This window comes from Taeniopygia guttata, chromosome 19 (assembly GCF_048771995.1).
Source record: "Taeniopygia guttata chromosome 19, bTaeGut7.mat, whole genome shotgun sequence".
Taxonomy (NCBI): Eukaryota; Metazoa; Chordata; class Aves; order Passeriformes; family Estrildidae; genus Taeniopygia; species Taeniopygia guttata.
Genome location: NC_133044.1, coordinates 6,572,323 through 6,596,026, shown reverse-complemented (window position 1 = coordinate 6,596,026; position 23,704 = coordinate 6,572,323). Strand labels below are relative to the sequence as shown.

The 23,704-nt window shown below is 42.6% G+C and overlaps 1 protein-coding gene across 1 annotated transcript; it reads right to left on the bottom strand.

Annotated features, from left to right (window-relative positions):
• Window positions 1–1,047: 1,047 nt before the first annotated feature.
• MYL10 (myosin light chain 10) lies at window positions 1,048–23,332 on the bottom strand. The gene is made up of 7 exons (XM_002193467.7): window positions 23,149–23,332; window positions 14,723–14,809; window positions 11,957–12,032; window positions 10,503–10,607; window positions 7,021–7,099; window positions 2,050–2,098; window positions 1,048–1,291 (listed from the first exon to the last, which is right to left on the bottom strand). The coding sequence occupies exons 1-7, from the start codon at window positions 23,149–23,151 to the stop codon at window positions 1,193–1,195; spliced, it is 498 nt and encodes a 165-aa protein (XP_002193503.1). The 5' UTR covers window positions 23,152–23,332; the 3' UTR covers window positions 1,048–1,192.
• Between the last annotated feature and the right edge of the window lie 372 nt (window positions 23,333–23,704).

Below are 23,704 nucleotides of genomic sequence, written 5' to 3'. Positions count from 1 at the left end.
TGTTACATCGTTCTCGTGGAATTTCTGCCCCTCTTGATGAGGGCAGAATTCAGCACATTGCCCTCAAGTTCTCTTCCTCCAAAGCCCAAGAAGATGGAAATAGAAAATAAGTGGCCTGTTGCTTCCTCTCAGTGTTTGTGGGACTGTGGCTCCAGCAGCACTGATGCACAAGGAAAGCATTTTCATGAGCTGTTAAAACAGCAGAAGCTTGTTTTCCCTTGGCTGCAGCATCCTTCTGCCTCCCACGCAGGAAGTGTTCATGCAATATTCCACATAGGCAGAATATGTCCCGTTCCTAGAAGTCTAAATACAAGAAACTGTAGCCCATTTAAAAACCAGGCTGCTCTTGGATTAGAAAAGTGAGAGGTAATCTGCTTTCATGGGCTGCAGTTCCCAAATTGTCCTCTTTGTCCCTAGACTTGATGATCTTTGGCCAAACACATCCTTGGTGTGTGTGTCTCACCTGTAACCCAAGGATGATGGCCAAAGGTGACAGACCAAGTGTTACTCTTGTGTCATGGACAACCTCCTCCACATGATAAAGATGTCTTGAAGGAAGAAATTAATTATCCTGCATTCTCAGTGCACCTAGGTGAACTTTACTATGAGAAAAACAGGCAATATTCCACTATTTCTGCTCTTTTGCACCGGAGCAAATGAGTCAAGTGGTTTCAGGACCTGGCCACATCACTGAGATGGGGAGGGCATATTGCATATTCACAAGAATGTAAGATTGTTTTATTTACGTTTCCATTGCTAGGGACTGTGGAATGGAACATAATTCTATTTGCCAGACACTCTTCCTGGTGCAATAAGCTAGAGGAATTCTCAATTAATACATGAAGCTTATGTATAAAAGACAAGAGGTAAAGTAAGACTGCAGTGCCCAATGGACCATCTGGTGGACATTAGGTTTGTCAATAAATCACAACAGCACCAGTTCATCAAGAAAATTCCTTTTTAAACCACTGACAGGGGAAAAAATGGGGGGAAACCCTCACAAAATTGGTATTTTGATATTTTGTAAAAATAGGAGCATTAAATAACTTTAATCTATTTTCAATTATTTTATTGGTTCTCTTCCAATGACCACACAGCTTCACACCCTGGATGCTTAGCCCTTTGTCTTGTACACAAGAGCATCATGAAATAACTGGGTGCATCAGCACAGGAGAAGCTCCTCTCTTTGCTCTCAGTCCTTCTCCTCACCATGGGTGATAACGTAGCAGAGGTTCTTATAGTCAAGGTTCCCAGAGACATCAGGAGGGAAAGCAGCAAACATCTGGTTGATCTGCCAAGCAAACACAGAGAAGTGTCACAGACTGTGGGATGGCAACATGAACAGCTTTTCATTTCACACCCAGCTAAGCTCCCTGCTGCCCTGGTCCTTTAACCACCATGGAAAAGTTTTCCTTGGGCTTGGTAAAGTTGAAACCAGAGTTGGAACATGCCTGGTTATTGGAGTCCGGCTAGAATCCCACAAGTTCCCTGTTGAAAAGAGCTCTCCTTGAAACCCAGGTAAGCCCTGGTTGATAAATGTACAGTCCAGTCTCTGTTCTGACTGGAACAAACTCTCCAGACTGTCCAGTCTGTTCTGTCCACAGTCCAACTCCACTCCATCTCCTCTTCTGAAAATAAAGTCCCCCTAAATTCCTCCCAACCAGGAGAATCCATGCTCAGTCTCACACAAACCACCAGGTCAGTACTTCATTTCAGATTTCAAACCAAGTAACTCACAGAAATGGAGACCAGAACACAGTCCCCACCCAAGTCCACTTGGACTCCAGTAAATCCGTTGCCCAGCTGCCCATGTGGAAGAACAGCACGAGATAGGCCACACTTGCACTTGGATGGGAGTCCAAAGAATCTATCTGACTTTGATTTAGCCATGGAGCTCTTCAGAAGAGATGCTTTGAATTGTTTCTAATTGCCAGAGCTGGCATCAACCTCCTCTCAGCCTGGACTTCAGCTAAATTCATGCATTTAAAGAGGTGCAAGGACTTACTGCTGAACAGGAGCTGGATTCCTGTTTTGAATAAAGTTCCTTACCTCTTCTTGACTGAACCGGTCTGCCTGTGTCATGAGCATTTCTTTGATGCTGTTCAAATAAAACGAAATAACCTGATTAAAGGGTGATAATGGCACATGACAATTCAGATGGCAAGATCCCTCCTGAAGTTGCATGAAAGAAAATCTGTGTGACCGCATAAATTAGAGCTGTTAATCCTTACATCATATTGTAAGAGATTTTCTGTGGGCACCCATCAGTGTCAATGCCTCGCTCTGCCAACTTATTTCTCTTTTGTGACACTTTATAGAGGTTTAAAATTGTTTAAGGTTATTACTGTAATTGAAATACAGCAATTTTGTATGCTTATCTTAACCTAAAATGGTAGGTTTCCTCACTTGCTGCTTGAAGTTTGGATCACTTAACAAAAGCAAAAGAGAGGAATATTTTCTGTAAAATGTGAGGATGAAAGGAACAGAGCATGAAATGAGAAAGAGGACTTGAAAGAGAACTCCAGCCGCTATTGCGAGTCATCACCGAGAATCCCTGATTTGCATGCAGCCATTCCCAGAGGAGCAGTGGGGCTGCAGGAGCCCGGCTGTGTTTCACGGTGCACTCTCTGATCTGGAGTCACAGCACTGGAACACGGAGCTTATCCCACACACAGTCTGCATCCCGTGCAATTGCATCAAAGAGAATATTTTGGGGACAGGCTCTCAGCTGATTTACCCTCTGTTTTAAACCCATTGTGGGAAGGCAGTCGAGCATGTAATTTTTTTTTTTTACCTAAGTTTAGAGGTGAATATAAAAGCCAGGAAGAATTTTTTTTTTCTAATCCAACCCTTGTACATAAAATGTCTTTATACCTCCCCCAGTTACTCATGTACTGAGGGCAACACATGCACCATGTGCTGGGATATCCACCAGTATAAACTCACTTATATTCACATAAACATCCCTTCAATAACACCAATAATTTCCTCTTCCTGTAGAAGAATTCCTATATTCATCTCACAGTTTTCATTCACGCTGAAGAGGTAGAGTTGTCTCCTTTTGTCACTACCAAATTTATTTATACATTATCAGACACAGTTCTGGAGCAGTAAAACAAACTGTAAAGCTGTGATAACAGGTGAGCAGTGTGTTGTACAAAAACAAAAGCTGAGGCAAATATAGAAATCTGGTTTGGTTTGTAGATTTGATAAAAAGCTGCTTTTTTGAAGCATTTGTTGTGGAGGGCGGTGAAAGTGGAAGCTCTTCTGGTAGAAGCCCTTTCTGCTTTTTAAAGGGAATATTTTAAACTATATATAATAGAAATCAGGCCTGAACAGGAACACTTCCAGGGGAGCAAAATTCACCTACTGTGGGTGCAGATGTTCAGGCAAAGCAGTAAATCCTCCCTTTCTGCTCCCATACACTGCACATGAGAAAAGTCCCCCAGACAGAAGCGCAGTTTGGGTGGCAAAGTTACAATTGCACTCACAGCTCTGAAAAAATGATTTTTTTTCCAGGAAAATGCTACACATCCCAGTTTGTGGCAGGGGCGCATACACTTTTGCAGCTCTTGTTGGTATAAAGTGCACATTTGGAAGCCCAGAAAGGGAAAATTGAAACCAGAGGTTTCTGGGCAATGAATAAGGATCTTACCCACAAGAACAAGTGTGAAAATATCTGTGCAAGCTTTGGGAACAGACAGAGCTTAACCTATTGGGTATATTTTTCCTGTGTTACTTCACCATTCTCTGTAGTTAGCAAGGTTTCTTCATCTCTTTGTCTCAAGTTTCTGTTTCTGTTCTGTTCCTTTGGCCATTTGGTATGTGACTGCATTTTTGAAGGCGAATTCTCAAATGATCAGTGAGTGCAAGAGGAGAGAGATCATTCCCCTCAGCATAAATTGATTATTGGATATATATGCCCTGGACAAACAGCATTAGCAAATGCAAATAGGAAGCGTGATCCAGGAAGGAGCTTGGTGAATAGAAGGAAGCACTTACAGCAGTTCTGTCAGAAGTCACAAATAAACTTCATTGCAAACAAGCCTGAATTCAAAAGAGATCTGGGCACTGTGTGTCTTCTATTCACACGCTTAAAGTATTTAGGGGAAAAGAAAAGATCAAATATCTAATTATAATCTTCTGATGCACAGCCCAGTAGGCTCTGGCACACTCACAAGGAAGAAGGACTGACTAAAGGATCTATGCACTTTTTCCATTATTTATTTTATAGGGAAACAAACACTCGCCATTTCCAAAGCCAGAAATTATGCACTTTTTTTCTTTTTGTATCTTGTTTTATTTAGAAATCATATTTTCTTCTCAAAAAATACCCCCAAAAACAAACACAACCCCCTCCCCACAAAAAAAATAAAATCCATTTGCCTTGACTTAGGAGTCTAAATGTTATCCCTTGTCCTGGCTCACATCAATTCCTTCTACAGTTACAAATACCTTGTTGCATTCTGATATTTTAAAGCCTTTTTTAAAATTATCTGTGAAATCTCTGGGACATTTTTTTGTTTTCCTCTGGGTTTGCCCTTTCTACAGTGCTGTCTTGGAGGAAACCAGGTGAGTGGGAAGGAGCAGAGCTCTACAGCTATGGGGGGAATCATCTCTAGCTCAGCCAAACACATCCGAAGTCCAGCCTGCCTGGGACCTTTTCCATCCCCCTGGGTCCATTTTCATTTGGCCCAAATCTGAAAAGTTTCATTGGCCTCAGCATTAGGCACAGTTGGTGTTGGCCTGACTCACTCTGCCCCATGAGTGGCATTTGGGACTGAATCATCCAACCTTTCCAAACACTGCCCCAGTTTACACCAGCTGAGAATGGGACTGGGAGCTTTTTCTCTTTTTGACATCATGCTGTGGGAAGGGTTTTATGTGTGGTATAATGATGCAGACAAACAAAGTCTGTCATTGAATTTGGAAGTAAGTTATGAACTCCTGGAGCTTCTGGAAAGGTTAGAAGGCTCCATCCCAGCTACCATCACATGGACTAAGTGAGTCATTTCCAGACTAGAGGTGAAAACACGCAGAGGGAAGAGACATAAAAATCCCCAGAAGGATGTTAACTCCATGAACATAAAAATGAAGTTCTGATTAAAAGGTCAGCATGGCTGTTTTTGGAGAGAAACATTCCAGGATTTTTTAATACGGAGAAATATTATTTATTAGCATTAACTGTCGCATTGAAATGGCTGCATGAGCCAACAGAAAAATTATTTCAAAACTTCAAATGTCTACATTTTGGAAGCATATGAATAGAAGTTAAACCTCAAAGACATCCACAGAATTGATTTAATGGTTTGTTCTGTAATGATCAACATTACCCTCGGGTCTAATAAGTAAACATTATGCTCTGTTGTGGTGATGAACTAAAACAATTGTCTAATGTTAGCAGTGCAGTGGGGGTGGGGACAAGGTTGACCTTTTCCATCAAGGAAAAATAAAATATTTCTCTCTCATCTTCATTTTGGAGTGTGATACTGCATTCCTAATTTGCCCCAAACTCCAACTGGCTTCCAGCATCCAAAGAATGTAGATCTGAACACAGGGTGGCAAGCTGCAGATTTTGTATGCAGGATATTGTTACAGATAGTGGTGGGAAATATAACATTTCATGGGTTCTGGTGTATCAGAAGCTCATATTTCATGGCTGTGATTTCACTACTGTGTGATCTGCCCTATTTGGCAGCAGGCTACATTTATTCTGTTGTTTGAGTCAGTTCTGATATGATCCCCTGAATGTTCTTCCCAAGCTGTTTGGGTGATGTTAAACTCAAAACCATCAGGACAACTCTTAACGCTCTGTTCCTTCTGATTGACTGCTATATCCACTTGTGTTTTAATTAATTTGGAAGTTCTTACTCAAAGGACTGTCTCTCTTATTTTGCATATTGCAAAAGTTCTCAGACCCACCAAGGGGGTACTGCCATAGAAAATTACCATGGTAAAGAAACATTGTACATGAATCTTACATTTTCAACTCACTTTCATCGATTATTGCAGATAATGTCATGGAAATCTCCATGAGGTTCTGGTCAGAGGCCATCACAACATAAGCAGCAATAATTGATGTAAATACAATTTTGTAACTCATGGTTCCCTGATAAATTTCCTATACATATCATGCTTTATAAAATCTACCTGCAATGGCTGCTGCAGTAGAAGTACAGACCCTGAATTCACCATGAAATGTCAGCATATGAACAAATTTAAACATATGAATAAATCTAGGTACATAAAACATTTCTGTGGAGCAATAGGTCCAATCTCCTCATCCCCTGCCCTGGTTTGATATCATTTATCTCGCTCACCTGAAAGTCCTGCTGGCACCATTCTGGCAGTGCAAGGAGGGTTTGCATTTGTGCAAATACCTCTTAAAGTCCTTTTACATTGCTTTATTGGTGCAACAGGATGTGAATACAAATTAGGTTCTGCCTCCTTATTTAAAAATAGCCATATTGACAATAATTGCCAGATTATTAATAGTATTATTTGGTTTGGCTCTCAACGTATCTAGTGGAATTTTACAGCAAATTATTTCTAGAAGCAGAAGGCTCAAATGATAAACACATAAAAAGGAAAATGTCCTGCACTAAAACCATGTCTCAGAGTTAATTAAATTGATCACTTTTTTAAAGAGGGGAGTAGCTTTCCCATTTTAGTCAAGCACTGAGAGTTAGGCACCAGACATTCATTTTCATTTTACATATGGAGTTAATTTACAAAGAGTCATGTGTCGATTTATATCCAGACCTTCAAAAAGAGGCTATCTAATGGCCTACATGTGATTATATTTCCGTTGGCTCTTGCAATGTCTGAAGACAATAACATCTCTTTTTAGTATACAAATACATTCATACAACAGTCCAGACTTTTAACTCTGATTTACAAAGCTAAATGTTTCTCTGCCTCCTAAAATGCTGTGAAAAATACAGCTTTTAAGCAGTTCTTATAAACTCTGCAATTATTATTATTGTTGTTATTCTTCTAAAGGATTTGAAATAAACTTACTAGTCTGCCTTTATGCGGCCTTTTCCTTCTGGGTCGAAAATCTTAAAAGCATTCAGAATGGTTTCTTCTGGGTCCGTGCCTAAAATTAATGAAATATAATTTAGAAGCCTGGATGTATTTCTCTGGCTGCAGAATACTTGCTAAGTAATTACATTCACTTGAAAACAGTGCAAAATGGAGAATTCTGCAGTTGTGGGTTTGAAGACAAAGGTTCTCTAAGTCGGCAGCATTTGTCATGTCAGATAAACAATAGAGGTGAATAGTTCAATGCTCAGAAGCTTAAAAATAATAACTCATATCTATTCTATGTCTGCAGGAGAGAAAACTTCCAGGAACTGGTCTCCAATATCAGTACCCAGAGGATTAGTGGCTTTCAGAAATGAAAATATAACAAACTGTTTCCCTCACTGGCTTCCTTTAATCTTGCACTGTACGTTCCTTGTAAAAACACTTTTTGATGTTGCTTGTTCTTGGCCATATAGAGGAGAGGTTATTTCCCTCACTAAGGGAAATGGAGCTCATCACAAAATCCAAATGCCAATGGAATGCAATGGAAACAGGATGATCAATGTGAGATGGTGATCTGCACTTAAATCCCATTGTGCCCTTCCCCTTAAGTGTCTCTTCATTCAGTGTTACTTACAGAAACAAGATGGTTTAAAGAATTAGACTGTGGCTACAAGATTTTGCTTCTGTTCTTAGCTGGGCCACAGATTTTTGGTATGACTTTAATATCCCTGTCCCATCAGAAGTAAAATGATTGTAATGGTCTTCCTTTTCTTCCTTCCATTATCTATCCCATCTCTAGACTGGAAAATATTTGTGTCAGGGACTCGTTTTCACAGTGCCTTAACCTTGGCTGGGGCTTCTGACTATTCTGTAACACTGCAGATTCTGAGTAGACTCATTTTCAACCCACACCAAAGGATACACTGTGTACTCTGTTTCTGACTATTCCCCAGTATTTCAAAATGTTACTGTAGTATACACAATACAAATCTTTGTAACTGTAGGAAACCAAATTTACTAGCAGATGAACTGATTCCATGGGCAAACTGAAGCTATTTGGTACACTGAAAGAGTGATTAAAAAAGGATACAACACAAAGGAGTTGCAGATTCAAAGTTTGTTTCCAAGTTTGGCAGAGGTAGAACCAGAACAGAACCCAGCCAAGGTTCCCTGCTCTACAGACTCTCCTGATGCCTTCACAGTTTGCTTTGTTTGCAAGATTTCACAAGGATTAGCAGGATCCTACAGGATATAATAGTGAACACACCTCGGGCTATATGGCCTCCTCCTTGCCACACAATGGCCATGTATATTATTTTTGCCAAGCTGTAGGCAATGTATTCAAACTGCCATGAATCTGTGATCAATACAAAGAGCATTGGTGTTTAATGAGAGTTTTGATTGTCCCATGAAGAGAAACATCCCCCAGCTCCGAGGAGAGGGCTGCATTTTAAGTAGTTACCGCTGTGGGGGGGATTTTTTTTTTCCTTACAGTGTTTTACATTTTCTACTCTGTCATATCCTTGGACTTTGGCTTTGAAGAGAAGCAATGCAGCAGGCATTCTTTATTGATTAGCTGGTAAATAAAGTGGTTTCTTTGATGTGCGGCATCTCTGTTTTCTGTACAAATTGTATTATTCTGACTCCCTGTAGAAGCAGCTCCATGTGGTTGGCATTAACATAAACCGAGTTTTGTTAGCTGTTCATCTGGCATCGTAATCTCAGCATACAAAGCTAAAGCTCATCCTGAAAATCCCAGCTTCCCCTTTATGACAGAAATCAATTACAGCACAACAAATTTTACTTAGAAAGCACCTTTCACCAAATTCTCTGAGTGGTACTTAGCTAATAAAGAGTGTTGCAAAATTGCCATATCCACTTCCTCTAGCCCTTTCTCCCTTTCTAATTGCACTACAAAGGCTCTTCATCCCAATTAGTTTTGATTGGGAATGTGCAGTCTTTTGGCTCTGCTTCCTTTGCATGACAAACCCAACCAGAAGGGCATGACAAGCACAGCTGTGATTTTCCCTTCACCAAATGGAAATTAAAAAAAAACCTCCTCCTTTGCTAGTAGCCAACAGGAAACCTGCAGACAAGAGGGTTCTGCTTTGCCATTCACCTTCCTGTGCTGGCTCTGCTTTTAGGCCACAGGATTGGCAGGGCCAGAGGCTTTGCCAGCTCCTGCAACTCTGCGGGACAAGGGGGAAGAGGGGAGAGGAGGAAGAGCTCATTTCCATACTCACAAAGAGAATGGGCAGCAGAGCACCCCACAGCAAACATTCACCTATCCCAGGAGGTAGACTACGGTGGAGGACACTCCCTACTCTGCCAGAAGTCACCTGGGATGTCCTGGTGGAGGTGCCACACACAGGTTGATGTCTGGGCAGTAAAATCCCCTCCTCAGTCAGCCTTCTCCATCACCCCTCGTGCTTCCCAGACTTCCTGCCCTCTTTAGCAAGAGTGTTTTCTTCCAGAACCAACTACATGAATCCTTTCTTTCAGACCTCTCTGTTTTCTATTCCAAGCATAGAAAACCCTTCACTGGAATTGTGTTCAGCAATACAAAGCCAGAGTCCATCAACAAAACAATAAATGTCTTTAAGAAGATAGGATCAGATTTTTCCATTTTTCTATTCATAAGTTATTTTTACAAACTTCTAGAATGTGCTTGGCTAAGGCCAGCCCTGCTTTGAAGGCTTTCACCTTTCTCTTATGCCTGCAGGAAGATGCCTGGAGTTCTGTCTTGGCCTCACACCCCCTCTCTTGGAGTTTCCAGCCATTAACTGGAGAAGAAACATGACTAAATTACCAGCTCACACAGCAAATTTACTACTCACATTTCCTGAACTTACCACAGTGTTCCCTATATATTCTGTGGCAATGGGTAAAATCCCTCTCCCTTTTCATTGTAAATCCATTGAAATTTAATTATTTCAATTTATCTACTCCATTAAGGGTTATTCAGTGAAATCTTCACCTAATGGCAAAATCACTGTTGACCTCAAGTGACACTGAGGCTGGGCCACTGAGTTACAATGACTACAGAAAATGAGGGAAGCTCATGTTTGCTTAATGTGACAAAGGAGTGCAAAAAGGGTGGGTTTTTTAGAAATACTTAAAACCAGCTAACACTGGGTGTGCTATGACTAGAGCATGAGCATGAGTTCAGCCCAGGAGCCTTCTGATGGTGAATAACTCCCCTGCACCGTGCTCCAGGCTGTTGAGGTTTCATCACTTTCTGGACCCCAACTCAGCCCTTTCATGTTAGCTTGTGTAAGCTAAATCACACCTTTGAATTGTCCTTGCACCATCCCTTAGCCTTTCATTCCTCCCCTCTGTCTGCAAAACTGGAGATCCCTCCTTGCCTCTAAGCATCGTTCTGTGGAGATATTATTATAATTTGCAAGGTGCTGAGATATTTCAGTGCTGAGGATCTTTGACAGATACCTCTCCAATCCCCCAGAGGTACTTACCTTTCAGCTTTTCCCCAAACATAGTAAGGAAGACAGTGAAGTTAATAGGGCCTGGCGCCTCCTTCACCATGTCTTCAAGCTCCTCATTCTTGACATTCAGACGACCTGCAGCAGAGATCATTTTTCATAATAAATCACAAATTGTGTTTCAAAAAACGATTCCCATTCATCTCCTCCCACTGGGGACCTCAGGGCTCTGTGCAACTTTGCTAATAACATGGTAGAACACAACTCCCAAATACCCCAGTGGAAAAGAAATTGGCAGAGCTGGCTCTGAGATCAAAGGGTGACTGAAGGAGCAAGAAGGATAAATAACACAGACATGACCAGCAGTGGACGAGAGAAGGGGAACTTCCAAATAAACTGCTTTTTGAATTGGGGCTTTTTTTTTTTTTTTTTTACCTCAGGTGAAATATGGGCCCCACTGATATTAATATAGCAGAGATCAAAGTGACTGAAGTGAATCCAAGGTCTCAGATTTTGCCCTCCTGTATATTGAGACACCTCTCTGAGTAGAGGGCAGATGGATGAGCTGAGTAGTGGTATCCCTTCCCCATCCTTGTGCAGCCCTATTGATGAGAATTTAGACCCTGGCAACCCTCCTCAAATTGAGTGGTAATTTGCTGTGAATGTACTTTATAGGCATTGAAAGGCTTCACTGAACAGGAAAGATAGCAGAACTTGGCCTTAAGAAATAAATATTTCAGGGTAACAGTAGCTACAGGCCAAAGTTTGCAAACCTCATTGTCACAATAAAGAGTTCAGGAGCTTCTGCTCCTTGCACTGACTCTGCTGGCGTCTGATTCCACCCCGGGGAGCACTAAAGATTCTTATCAAGCTCTTTTTAATAAGCTCCAGATGGCAAAAGCCCAAATGCCTACATCACTGTTCAAGCCTCAAATGCTGCAACAAGGATACAACTCCAGGTTTGGGATCATGAGCCCTTGAATTTTTCTCTTTCCTAGGGAAGATTTGCTCTAATCTGCTTGATATTACCAAAATTGTGATAACCATGGAATGGACAATACCTAATCTCATGACATGCACATTTCACCCCACACAAACTCTCAGCAGCACAGAACTTCACATGAAGCCCTCCCAGGTTTGTGTGGGCAGAGGGGCAGCTAGTCCATGACTGCAGTGCTAATCAGTGGATATTCCATGGCTCCCAGATGAAAAAGCCTGGGTTCAGAGGCAAATCAGAAATGCCTGGCATGGACCCCTGCTTGGGTGGGCTTCTCCTGAAACAGTTGCAGGGGAGGGATCAGACCTTCATTCCGCTCCCTGCTCAGGACACTTTCCAGCTGGAGCTCTGTAGTGAGATCCCAGCTACCACAGGGAGGAAGGTCAAACAGAACAGGTTTCCTTTTGCCCCCTGTCTATCTCATTTCTTCCCCCACAGTCATTCTAATACCAACCTTTCTTCTGTGCTTGAAATTGAATTATTATCTTACCTAGTGCAGCAAATGTGTCTCTCAAATCTGCTTTGTCAATAAAGCCATCCCTGTTCTGATCCATGATGGTAAAAGCCTGTGGGAAAGAAAAGGAACAGGAATTGCCATTTCCATTGCACAGGACAGTGTTCCAGTCACACACATCAGTCCATGGGAGGATGATATTCATACTGTAAAGAGGAATATTTAACTTCCTTTGATTCATCTACATCATTGAAATTTCCTCACTTTCAACACATTATTGTATCTTGGCAAGGGGCTTAATTAAACCCACCCAAACTTCTTCTTACTAAATTAAAGCTCAGTGCAGCATGCATTGGGCTGAAGCCAATGCTGGCAGCTCCAGCCATTCAGCCCTTAACCCATGAAAGTATGAAATAGGAAGGCTTTAGTCAGGGCAGATTTAGCCAGAGCTTGCTCTGTGTTTATACCTTCCCCATACCCCATTCTTTGAATGAGGCTGAAATGTTTCTGTAAAACATTTCATTTCTGTGGATTTCTCTCTGCTATCAACCTGAAGTTGATTCCTCCTGGGCCTTAGAATGATCCATCACACAGAGATAGCTGAACTTGCAAAAGTACAGAGAAATGTACGTTCCGTAAGATTGTTTATTCAAAGTTTTTCCCCTTTCCAATACACTGCATCTTTGAGACTGTGCTGTGTGCTCTGACTGACACTGATGTACCGACCTTAAATACCCTTGTCAGGTAAAATTTAACTTTTGATAGAAAAATAACAGTTGGGTTTTTTTGGTTTTTTTTTTTCAGCCAACACAGACTTGTTGTTTACCATTGTTTACCAAGCTAGCTAACTGCTCATCTATCTGTTTACCCATTTGTGTGTCCATCTCTTGGCTGCCACCACACTTAGAATATTTAATTGATTTGGAAAGATTTTAATGACCTGAAATTCCTCTGGTCATGCCATGGGGAATATTAGTTGATCCTGGCATGACTCTGAAGCTGGTTATCTGTCTGACAGGCACATCAGGATGGGACAGGATCTTTGCAATGGCCAGGAATTATTCTTTCTTCAGTCAGTGTTCCCCTGAGATTTCAGTAACTTGCAGAGTTTTAAAGTCTGCTGCCCTACAGGGTGCATTTCTTACCACGAACAAATTATCTGCACATATCTTCAGGTATTTTCTCCTCCAGTTTCTTGCAAAGCTTCACTGCTTACAGCCCAGTTTGCTCATGAGGTTCTTTTAAGTATTATGTTCATAATCTTAAATTTACCTTCCAAACCATCCCCTTACAAAAAATTAAGCCCAACTCTTTAGAGGTGTTTTGCCCTTGCTTTAAATTGTGATTCCCCATAATTTAGAAGCAGAAGAGAAAGAAGATATGAAGAGCAAAGCCAGACCCAGGCAGCTCACAAGAGACAGGAAGAGCATCAGGCACTGTAATGGATGAATTTTGAATAACATAAGAGAATGCTGAAACATATGCTGATGAGCTGGTTGAAATCTCTAGATAAAAATATTCTAATCCAAACCAGGTTTTCAGAAATACATGTCCCAGATATGCAGTTCTTAGACACAACATGATTTTGGGTTTCACTCGACCATTCCACTGCCTCATGCTTTTGCCATTATTCTGCCACCTAGAAGTGCTCCTGGCATTATCATATTTAGAGAAGATCAAATAATGGCATTCTGTCCAGTTCTTTGTGTTGATCCATCTTCAAACAGTAATTCTTGGAGAAAATAAAATGGAGGTTCCTAGCATATGGAGAAAAAGTGGGAGAAGAAAGTCAAACATGGTCCCATTGAGTGTGGGGAAGTGATTAATTCCAATTAATTTAGCTGGGTCACATTCCCAGGCCTTGCCTTGGGGTTTGGTCTTGTGCATCACTGAGCTTTCCTGGTGGGAATACCCAAGAAAAGTAAACCTGAAAGCCTTGTGAAAGCACAAAATGAAACAGCAGACATTTATCACAATGGAAATTGCTTTGGAGACATGAGTTAGAAAACATGGGGGAAAAGTCAGTAATTTAAAATGGCAAACCAGTGTAGAATGTGATGATCTCAAGGACATTCTAGATTGTCCCTACAGGAAAAGAGCACAAACTCATCAAACAGATTATCTGTCTTTTTTATGCTCCAGCTTTTAGGATCCCATCAGTTTTACCTCTTCACAGGTAACTGGTCAAAGAACCTGCAGTGCATGGAACACCAAATCCCTTGGGAGCTGAAAGCTGCTTAGTTCATCTCCGCAAGTTGTCTGGTTTTATTGGCATTTGTGGAGAAAGCTGGCTGAAGGCTTCTTGGCATTTTCATTTCTCCTTTGTGGGCAGCATTAGAAGGGCACAGATGAATATTTTCTGCTGCTGTTGTGGAACAGAGCAGCAATGAAAGCCCTGGTTCAGCCTGGCATCTCTATTCAGGACAATACTTGAGCACATACGACTATTCTTTTTTAAAATTCCACTTAACTTTAAACATGTGCTCAAGTGTTTTCCTTAATCAGGGCTGAAGTGGATGAGATTATGCTTTTCCTTTTGGGGTGGGGGCTTGGGTCCTTTTCAAATAAGTCTAGAGCGAAACAGGAGAGTGAGTGAGGGAAGCAAAGAAAGAAAGAATGAAAGAAAGAACAAACAAACACAAAAGGAAAATGATCTACCAGCCAAAACCACAGGGATGATTCAGAAAACAACTGTGTGTTCTATTAAAGCAGATGGAGAATAGAATGAGGATTACAAACAAAACCTATGTTATTCATTAGCAATAACAGGAGACTATAGAGAACAGCAGAGTAGTGACCAACCTCTTTGAACTCCTGGATCTGGGTTTGTTCAAACATAGAGAAAACATTGGAACCACCTTCTATCTTCTTCTTTGCCTTTTTGGGAGCCTGTAATACAAATAAGAAGATCAAATATATATTCCTTTGTCTGTTAAGCACCCATGAAAACAAATTACATCTTCAACAGAAGGTAAAAATTACACAGTCAAGTAATACAAGAGGATTGTGATTTGTTATTACAAGGTTTTAAATTTCAGTCTTATAGACAGATAGATTTAGATATCTATATAAGATTGAATATATATGTTTCTACAAGGGATAAAAATTGCTGCCTTATTAACAGATTGAGGCTTTTTGCCACTCCCTGCTGTGTCCTAGGACCTGACAGCTCAGGCAAACCAGGACAGTTTGTCACTGTGCTGCCTTAACACAGGTGAGGGACCCAAAGTGTGACTCAGCCTCCTGCCTGGAGCACTGCTGGTTCCCCAGGAGCTGCCTGTTCCCTGGGCAGGGTCACCTCCACCTCAAAGGATCCCAGACCATGTCACACAGGGACCACTCCCCTTCCACGCTGGCTCTGCAGAGCTCAGGGGTGATATCCCTTGGTGTCACTTGAAGAGATGAGCTGGAATTCCCAGCCTGCTGCTCTCAAGAAACTCCAGAATTCAGGTAAGTGCCTCCAAGGGCTCCTTCTTCCCAGTTCCCATGCTGGGACTGGCAGCCAGACTCCAAACAAGGCCCTGCATGAAGACTCAGCTCAGCAACTAGAAAGGGAAGTTATATCATTTCCTACTCAAACAGAAATGTTTAGACATCTGCTCAGTCTGGACCAGCACTGTCAGAACAGATTAATCCTTCCCAAGCAGGAACACCTTCTGCTCCTGGAGTTTCTACTCCTGCACCAACTATGGCATTGCAGTGCAGTACCTTAGCAGACCATGTTATTTTAATATTCAAGATAGTTATCTTACATGAAAGGGCAGGACTGCTTTTATCACCATTCTCGAGCCTGGAGGCCGAGACGGAGCAAGATTGGGGAAAGAGCTACAATGATATCTAAGAATCTAATGCTCACTAAAAATCAGTCAGAACTAGGCTTCATTAAATATCTTTGAATAAGGGCCCAACCAGGTTGCCTAAGACAATATAGTTCTTGTTCTGCAGTAAAGAATAAAATCTGTGATTCCAAAGGATTGCAGAAGTGTTTTAACCACAGTGTTATCCTTACTTGGGGCAGGATAATGAGCTGCAATGCCTTTTGAGTTCCCTTCCAGACAGATTACCTTTTTCTTTATCATTTTTACTTTTAAACCTCATTATCATAGTCCCACCTGGTTCTCGTGTCACAGAAAATTAGTTTTACTTAGTTTGGGCTATTCTGCATGAAACAGAAGGCAACTTCTACTGTCTCCTTTCATCAAAATAAAAAAGCCTGTGAAAGTTCAAATTCAATACTGATTTCAAATATCCTGAGGAGCAGAGCAGCTCAAGGAAATATTCCCACTTGACTCTGTTTGAAGCATACATTGTCTGATCAATTTAATTTGCCAGGCAGATTTCTGCACTCAGCCACCCTGGTTTAGATCCCAGGATATGGAAGGGGGGAAATTAGGGCAATGCTAGACACTCTCCCACATACCCACACTCCAGACCTGTCAAGCTCCTATCAGCTAATTCAAAGAACTAAAATCTGGAAATAGGAATGGAAATTAAGTGAAAAATGTACTTTTAGTGAGGATAAAAACAAGGATAGAATGCCACCACAGGCATGGAAAAAAGAAGTTAATAAGTGGAATGTTTAATGAATGTAGAAATATTGATTTTGGAATAAACAGATTCCCTCCTCCTCCTACACATGAAATAAGTGTTATTTTGAGCAGTAATGGGCAATCTTCCACATAACGTGAGGTGCCTGGAGGAGGCTTTCAACACTTCCAGATCGAATGGAAATATTCAGAACAATCCTATGTATTTACATGTATTTGTTCCCTGAGGTAAAGGGGAAGCAGATGTTACCCAGGGGAGAGCACTGCCAGCTGTGGGGGGACAGCAGGGCTGGGGGCTGGTTCTGCTGGGCTCCTGGAGCTGCTCCTTCTGGACACAAAACAAAGGCTTTGCCCTCCTCATGCTCTGTTCTGCTGTGGCCAAACACAGCATCCATGCTCAGCCTGATAAACATTCCCCATGCTAGCAAACCATCTGCATTTTTTCAGCTAACACCACAACCACGGACAGTGAGGTCCAGCTCTGCTAAATGCCAAACACTGGTAATTCCTCCATTATTCCTCAGTTTATTGGGATCTCTAGGCTGTAGGGCTTCAAACAAGGGCTATAGCTGTAAGGAAGGATCAGATAAATGAAAAAGCTGCATCTCAGTATCAATTAGAAACAGACCAGCAAGTCAAAAACCACCCAAAAAGCTTCTGTACATCAGTGAAGTCCTTTTCAAGGCAAGGATTGAAAAGTGATTATACAGGGAACAATTACTGTAGCATCACAGAGTCATAGAATGTTTGGGGTTGGATGGAACCTTAAAAATAATTTACTTGCAGCCTAGAAGAATTATTAGAAAAATTAATCCTAACATATTTGTTCACTGTTACTCTCTGGTTTGCTGTCTCCAGGGATGACAGAGGAGATCAGTGCCCATGATGCTCAATCAGTTTTTAGTTTTTCTGCAGAAGGTCTGGATTTGGATCCCATTTATGACCTGCTCATAAATAAGAGGGGCTGAGACCACCAATACATTTCACAGAGGCCCATGAACAGCTGCCAGCTGGGGTTGGTTTCCATCACCAGGTTCAAGGTAAGTCTTGTAGCATCCAGCATAGAGCATCTTGGATTACCAGTTCCCAGTACTGGGAATGCAGCTTACCTGCCCTAAAAAGCCAGGAAATTCATAATCACAGTAAGAACTGCACCCCAATTTTGCACAAGCTGTGGGCAGGGAGGTGCTATGAGGAGGAAGGCTGAGAGAAAAGTAGGTGGAGCGGGAACAGAACAGAGTTCATTGTTTTTCTGGTGGGTAATTTGAATTAAAAGACATCTCTAAGAGAACAGAAATAGGTCGGTGTTACAGAAAAGAGTAACTCTGAGAATAGAATAGTTCTGTGCTGCTGTCTGACAATTCCGAACACTCCAGAATTTTTTAATGAACACAATCATGGCTCTGACTCCAGAGTCTCTCTCTGAAAGAATGGCATATTAAAAGGAACATCACAGAGCTGAGCAAACATATGGCTTCTAAGATGTCAAGGATTTAGTAGGTGACCCACAGAGGAGAAAGTGGGTGACTGACACATCGCTTCTGCCTGCCTTGATTTCCCCACTCTTGAAACCAAAGTGTGCCAGGCTGCACTTTGCAAAGATAGAGCAGCTCTCGTTGCAACATGTGCTGTGAGACTGACATACAAAACGTGCCAGATGAGAAACTGAAGAGCTGAGGGTCCCCTGGGCTCGGATTCCGAGGCCTCAATAGCACAGCAGTGGGAAGAATGTTGCAAAAACTGAACAAGCCTATTAATATTCCTGCCTGAGAGAATTAATCATCCCATTGTGAAGAAAACAACACTTCACTTTAGAGGAGAAACCACAGGCTTGTCGCATATCACTCATTTGTCTTACCAGTGTTAGCACTCTTTCAATTAGCCTGGATTTAAAGGGTCTTTTTTTGTTGTTGTTTTGTTTGGTTGGTTTTGGTTTGTTTTTATAGGCTTTAAATGAAGAAATGGAGCCATACCAAAATCTGGACTCAAGAAAACTCTGTTGTACCAGACGTTTTCTTTGAGCTGAGTTTCCCTAACTGAGGTTCTTTATATTTCTCCTTTCTGGCAGTGTCAGGGAGCCCGAAAGAACCAGGGTGTGCAGGGACACAGGCAGGCAGAGACAACAAGTGTGTGTGGCCTTTGCCTCTCTGGATGTAAGAAAAGGGATCCATTTTTTATATGTTGCAAAGGTGGGAGGGGGTTGATGTTCAAGCGAATCAGAAGGAAATTTGATTTCAGGGTGACCTAGAAGAAAAAGGGGCGGGGAATCAGTTTCTATCTCTACACACAAACGAGGAAGGAGATTACAATACCTTGTTCCTACTTCAGAACATGAAGCATTGTTTGCCCTGGTTAATTCATAAAGAGGTGATGCTAGAGTAGATCCATGACACTGGATTATTGAAGAGCTTTATCATCTCCACCCCTCAGTGCATTTTGCAACCAAGAAAAATACGGAAAACCAGGCAAGTTGCAGCAGGATGAGCAAAGTCCCCCAGTGGCTGCTCAGGGGCACACTTGTACCCTTCAGTAAGCAGAAAGTAACCAACCTCCACTTGGCATTTCCTGCAGCGCAGGAACATCTCCACTGGCAGTCAGGAGAGATGGGCAGCACTCTGCCATAAGCCACAGCTTTGGTTTGGTTTGGTTTGGTTTGGTTTGGTTTGGTTTGGTTTGGTTTGGTTTGGTTTGGTTTGGAGTGGTTTGGGGAGGTCACTTCCTTGTTTAGCCCACCATGCTCTAAGCCCCTCAGAAAACACTTAATAATTAACGATGACACAGTGTGGTGTTCCTGACAGCAAAGTCAAAAACACAAGCAGAAACATTTCCCTACTCAGCCACTTATTGTCTCTTCTTCTAATTTTCCTACCAGAGAACACTCAGTGGATAAGCAGGGAGAGAGCTCTGCAGGGAGAATCAGCAGTGGACACTGTTAAGAGCCTGATTCTACTGTCTGGTACCCTTAAGTGTTTATTCAGTCCAGGGCAAAGTAGACATAAGATACCACCAGGTTTTTACTGTTTCACATTTTGTACTTCCTTCCTCCGCAACTACAACTACAGAAAAGACAGAATCATCCATCATTTTGCTCAGACTTTGTCCCCTGCTGTGATCCACTGTATGATGTCAACTCTCAGTTACTATTACTTTTTCATCCATCACACTCTCTCCTTGTTTTTCATCCACTCTGGGATCTCGGTGCTGACATTTCCTGTCTTCGAATTTCTGTTATCATCAAATACAGCTTCTGAATCCGAAGTTACATCTCAGGACTGGACAAGGGATTGCTGCAGCATGGGACAGGATATTTGTTGATTTTTGTCTCACAGGTTTGCTCTACTGAGATAATTTACACTGCATCTGCACCAAACATCCCAGCTATGGACAAGCCACGGTTTTTTAGAGTGGTTTAGGTCCTTTCCATGGCAGGTGAGCAGCACAAGACCAACCCAAGTGCTTGCTTGGAGGAAACAGTCTGGAGGAGTAAGCAACACAAACTGCTCTAAGGGCACAATTTGCATTTCAAACAGGCAGCAGCCTCAGATCATTCAAATAAACCATGTTATCAGAACTGAGAAAAGAAAATCTTTTTATTACCTGCTCTGCAGTCACAAACAGACCCCTCCCTTCTCATCCTCACTCCATTTTGTGTGTAGTCCCAGCCTGCACACGCCCACACAGACACACCTTTGATCCCTGCTAGATACAAAATCTTCTGGCCTGCAGCCTCCCTGCATCTCACTCCGGACACTGCAGCGTTCTCCTCCTCCTCCTGCCCACAGAAACCCTTCCCTGCCACAGCCTCCTTCTCCTGCAGACACACAGAGCGAAGGCTTTATCTCCCAAATTCATCCCGGGGCAGCAGACAACCTCCCCAGCCCCTCCTGCCACAGGATCCTCCACCTCGAGAACCCCAAACCCAACAGCTGGGCCAAAACCCAACAGCTGGGCCAAAACCCAACAGCTGGGCCAAAAGTCAACAGCTGGGCCAAAACCCAACAGCTGGGCCAAAACCCAACAGCTTGGCCAAAACTCAACAGCTGGGCCAAAACCCAACAGATGGGCCAAAATCCAACAGCTGGGCCAAAACCCAACAGCTGGGCCAAAATTGAACGGATAGGCCAAAACCCAACAGGCCAAAATTGAACGGATAGGCCAAAACTCAACAGGCCAAAATTGAATGGATAGCCCAAAACCCAATAGATGGGCCAAAATTGAATGGATAGGTCAAAACCCAACAGCTGGGCCAAAACTCAACAGCTGGGCCAAAACTCAACAGCTGGGCCAAAACCCAACCAACAGCTGGGCCAAAATTGAATGGATAGGCCAAAACTCAACAGGCCAAAATTCAACAGCTGCTCTTCCCAACCCAGCAAATCTTCTTCTTCTTCATGTGAAGCGATGAGCAGTCCCTGTGTGCACACATGGGGCTGTCACACACACAGATGGATGTGTGGACACACACACATGGACACACACACACTGACACTCTGGCACACACACACAGACACACACATACTCCATGGCTGTCACACACTCTGACACACACACACACACACACACACACTCTGACACACACTCTGACACACACACACACACACACACACACACACACACACACACACACACACACACACGTGGCAGCAGTGCCACGAGCAGCCCCATTCCAGCTGCCGGGGTCGGTCAGCGTGGCTGTGCCCGTGGCACATTCCAGCCTGCAGAGCACAGCTGATCAGAATGCAGGCTATTTTTGGGCACACAGCTCCCCTCAGCATACAGAAAAGTGCTACGAGGTGTCAGTCGAACTGAACAAACACAGGAATGTTTGGGGAATAAGAAAAAGGCTTCCCTCTCCTCTTCCTTGTGACACTGCCCTTCCTTCTCGCCATCAGCACAGGGCATGCAGACCCAACTTGTCTGAAATTCTCTGGAATAAACGGAGGGCCACAGACAGTTCTCAGAACTCCATTCCCCAGCACTTGTGTGGTCTGCTCTTGTTAGAAAAATTATCTTCCTGAACCCTGCCTTTCTCACTGTCATCAGCCCTGGATGTCAGAGCCTAGTAGCACTGGCTGACTTGTAATTATTTTTTACTATGCTGCTTTGTCTGCACTAATCCTTTGAAAGTAGCTTTACTGCACATCTGAAATATTATGATGCTATAAAACCTCTGTAATATTTATAAATCCCTTAAGACATCATAAAGAGAGAAAAAAACCTCCCCACAGAGTTCATCTAGCATAATTACATATACATTTCCCTCTGATTAATAAAAAATGATCACTTCCTTATGTAAAGATATTCTTCAGCTTTCTTTCATTAAGGCTATTTTTTTTCTTTCCATTTTAAATCTGTTTCATGTGTCCCTGTATAGTAAGGTACCTCAGAAGAGATTTTCCCAAAACAAAAGGCACAATGAAAAGAACCACCACAGAGCATCGCCAGTTGAGCTGGGAGCGAGGAGACAGACGAGTCTCTCACTATATTTTCACGTCTCCTAACTTAAGCATTTCATCACAGAATGTCCTGGAATATCTTCAAACATCAATGAGTGTTGGTGTGTCATTGAACTAAACAGGCAGGGAAAAAACTGATAAGTGAAATCTTGGGGGGGAAAAAAAGAGGGGAAAAAGAAAAGCTAAGACCCAGCACTTGTCCCCCACCCCACAAAAGGGTTGGCTTAGACTTCACTGAGGCTGGTTTAAGGGAAACCTGTAAATCCACACCTGAAAAGGAGGCATAATCAGCACAAGGCACTGGTCACTTCTGAAACACTGCTGAGGAACATGATTAGTGTGAAACCACTGACACTGGGCTGGCACTGGATGAAACTGGAACCTGTTTTGTGCATGGATTTTAGAAATGCCATTGAATGTGGTTTTGCCTTGCTCAGAACAGCACGTGGATCACATTCATCACCTGCTTAAATAGGATCAAGTTAGAAGTAAGCTTTGAGAAAGCTTTTCATATACAACTCCCTCTCTGGTGTTCTCCACAATCAAATATTCCATAGCCCCAGGGAGCCACAGGGCAGCATTGCTTTTAGACAGCCTGAAAAGGACCTGCAAAAAGGAGCAAAATAAACAAAGACAAAATCACCTGCTCATTTTTTTTCCTAATACTGTTGTAGTCATTCATCTGAATTTGCAGGAGACAAAGATCTGCCCAATCTGCCCGCGGTTCCTTAGGCAGGAGTTCTTTGCTCCTTGGAATCACATCAAGTGAGGTGGCTGATGGAGTCCCAGAGCTAAAAGCCAACAGTGAGCAGGGCAAAGACAAGACACAGAAATTTCTGCAGTGCTTCCCACTTCTCCTCATGGTCTCAAGAGCAACACAATCACAGTTCCAGAGAAATCCCTTTCCCTCAGTCCCCATCACACCACAGCAGATCTTAATTCTGTCTCACACCAGCCGTGCCAGGTGTGTGAATGTGGGACAGAGCTGCACAAGTTTTTCCTTTCTGCACATTCATCTGTGTTCTGTGCCCTCCTTGTTTGTGAAATACATGCAGAGCAGTCCTTGGGAGTTCCCAGCTCACTGAGTGGGGTATATCTGCATTCTGGATGTGATACTACAATGTGATTTCATGGGATGCTCTGTGATCATTCCTGCTCTGTTTGAATCATAAGACTCAGAAAGAAATACAGAGATAAAACAGACATGGGGAAGGATCAAACCTACCATGGTGCTGCTGCTCCTTCCACCCCTCCTCTGCCAACCAGTCAGCCAACAAACACAATGCCAATTGCCTCTTTATATAGTGTCACTAAGGAATAAAAATATGCCTGCTCCAAGTTTAGACAATAGATGTAAGGTTGGAAAAGTGCAGTAATTGGATCCCAATACCATTCCAAGCATCTGTTCCATGCACAGCTTTTGCTTTCACAGAAATAATGCAGCAGATAAGTAGAGGAGGCAGTTGGGATACAATTGTACAGCACCCACAGCAAGCTTGAGCTGAAGGGGTTTTCCCATGTACTGCTAAATAATGAACACAGGGCATGCACTGGAAGATTTTAAGTGGACATGGCATCTTGAAAAAGCAGGAAGGGGAACACATTCCTTGAGAAAATGCTGGGGAAACCAGCAATAAATCCTGGCCACTTCAGTAGCCCCAGAGCCTGGTGCAGGCATTCAGAGCTCCAGCAAAACATCTGAGGCTCTGCAGAGCTGCATCTATACCTGGAGGGGGGAAAAGCACCTCTCTGCAGATGGCAATAAAGTGGCTCAGAGCAGG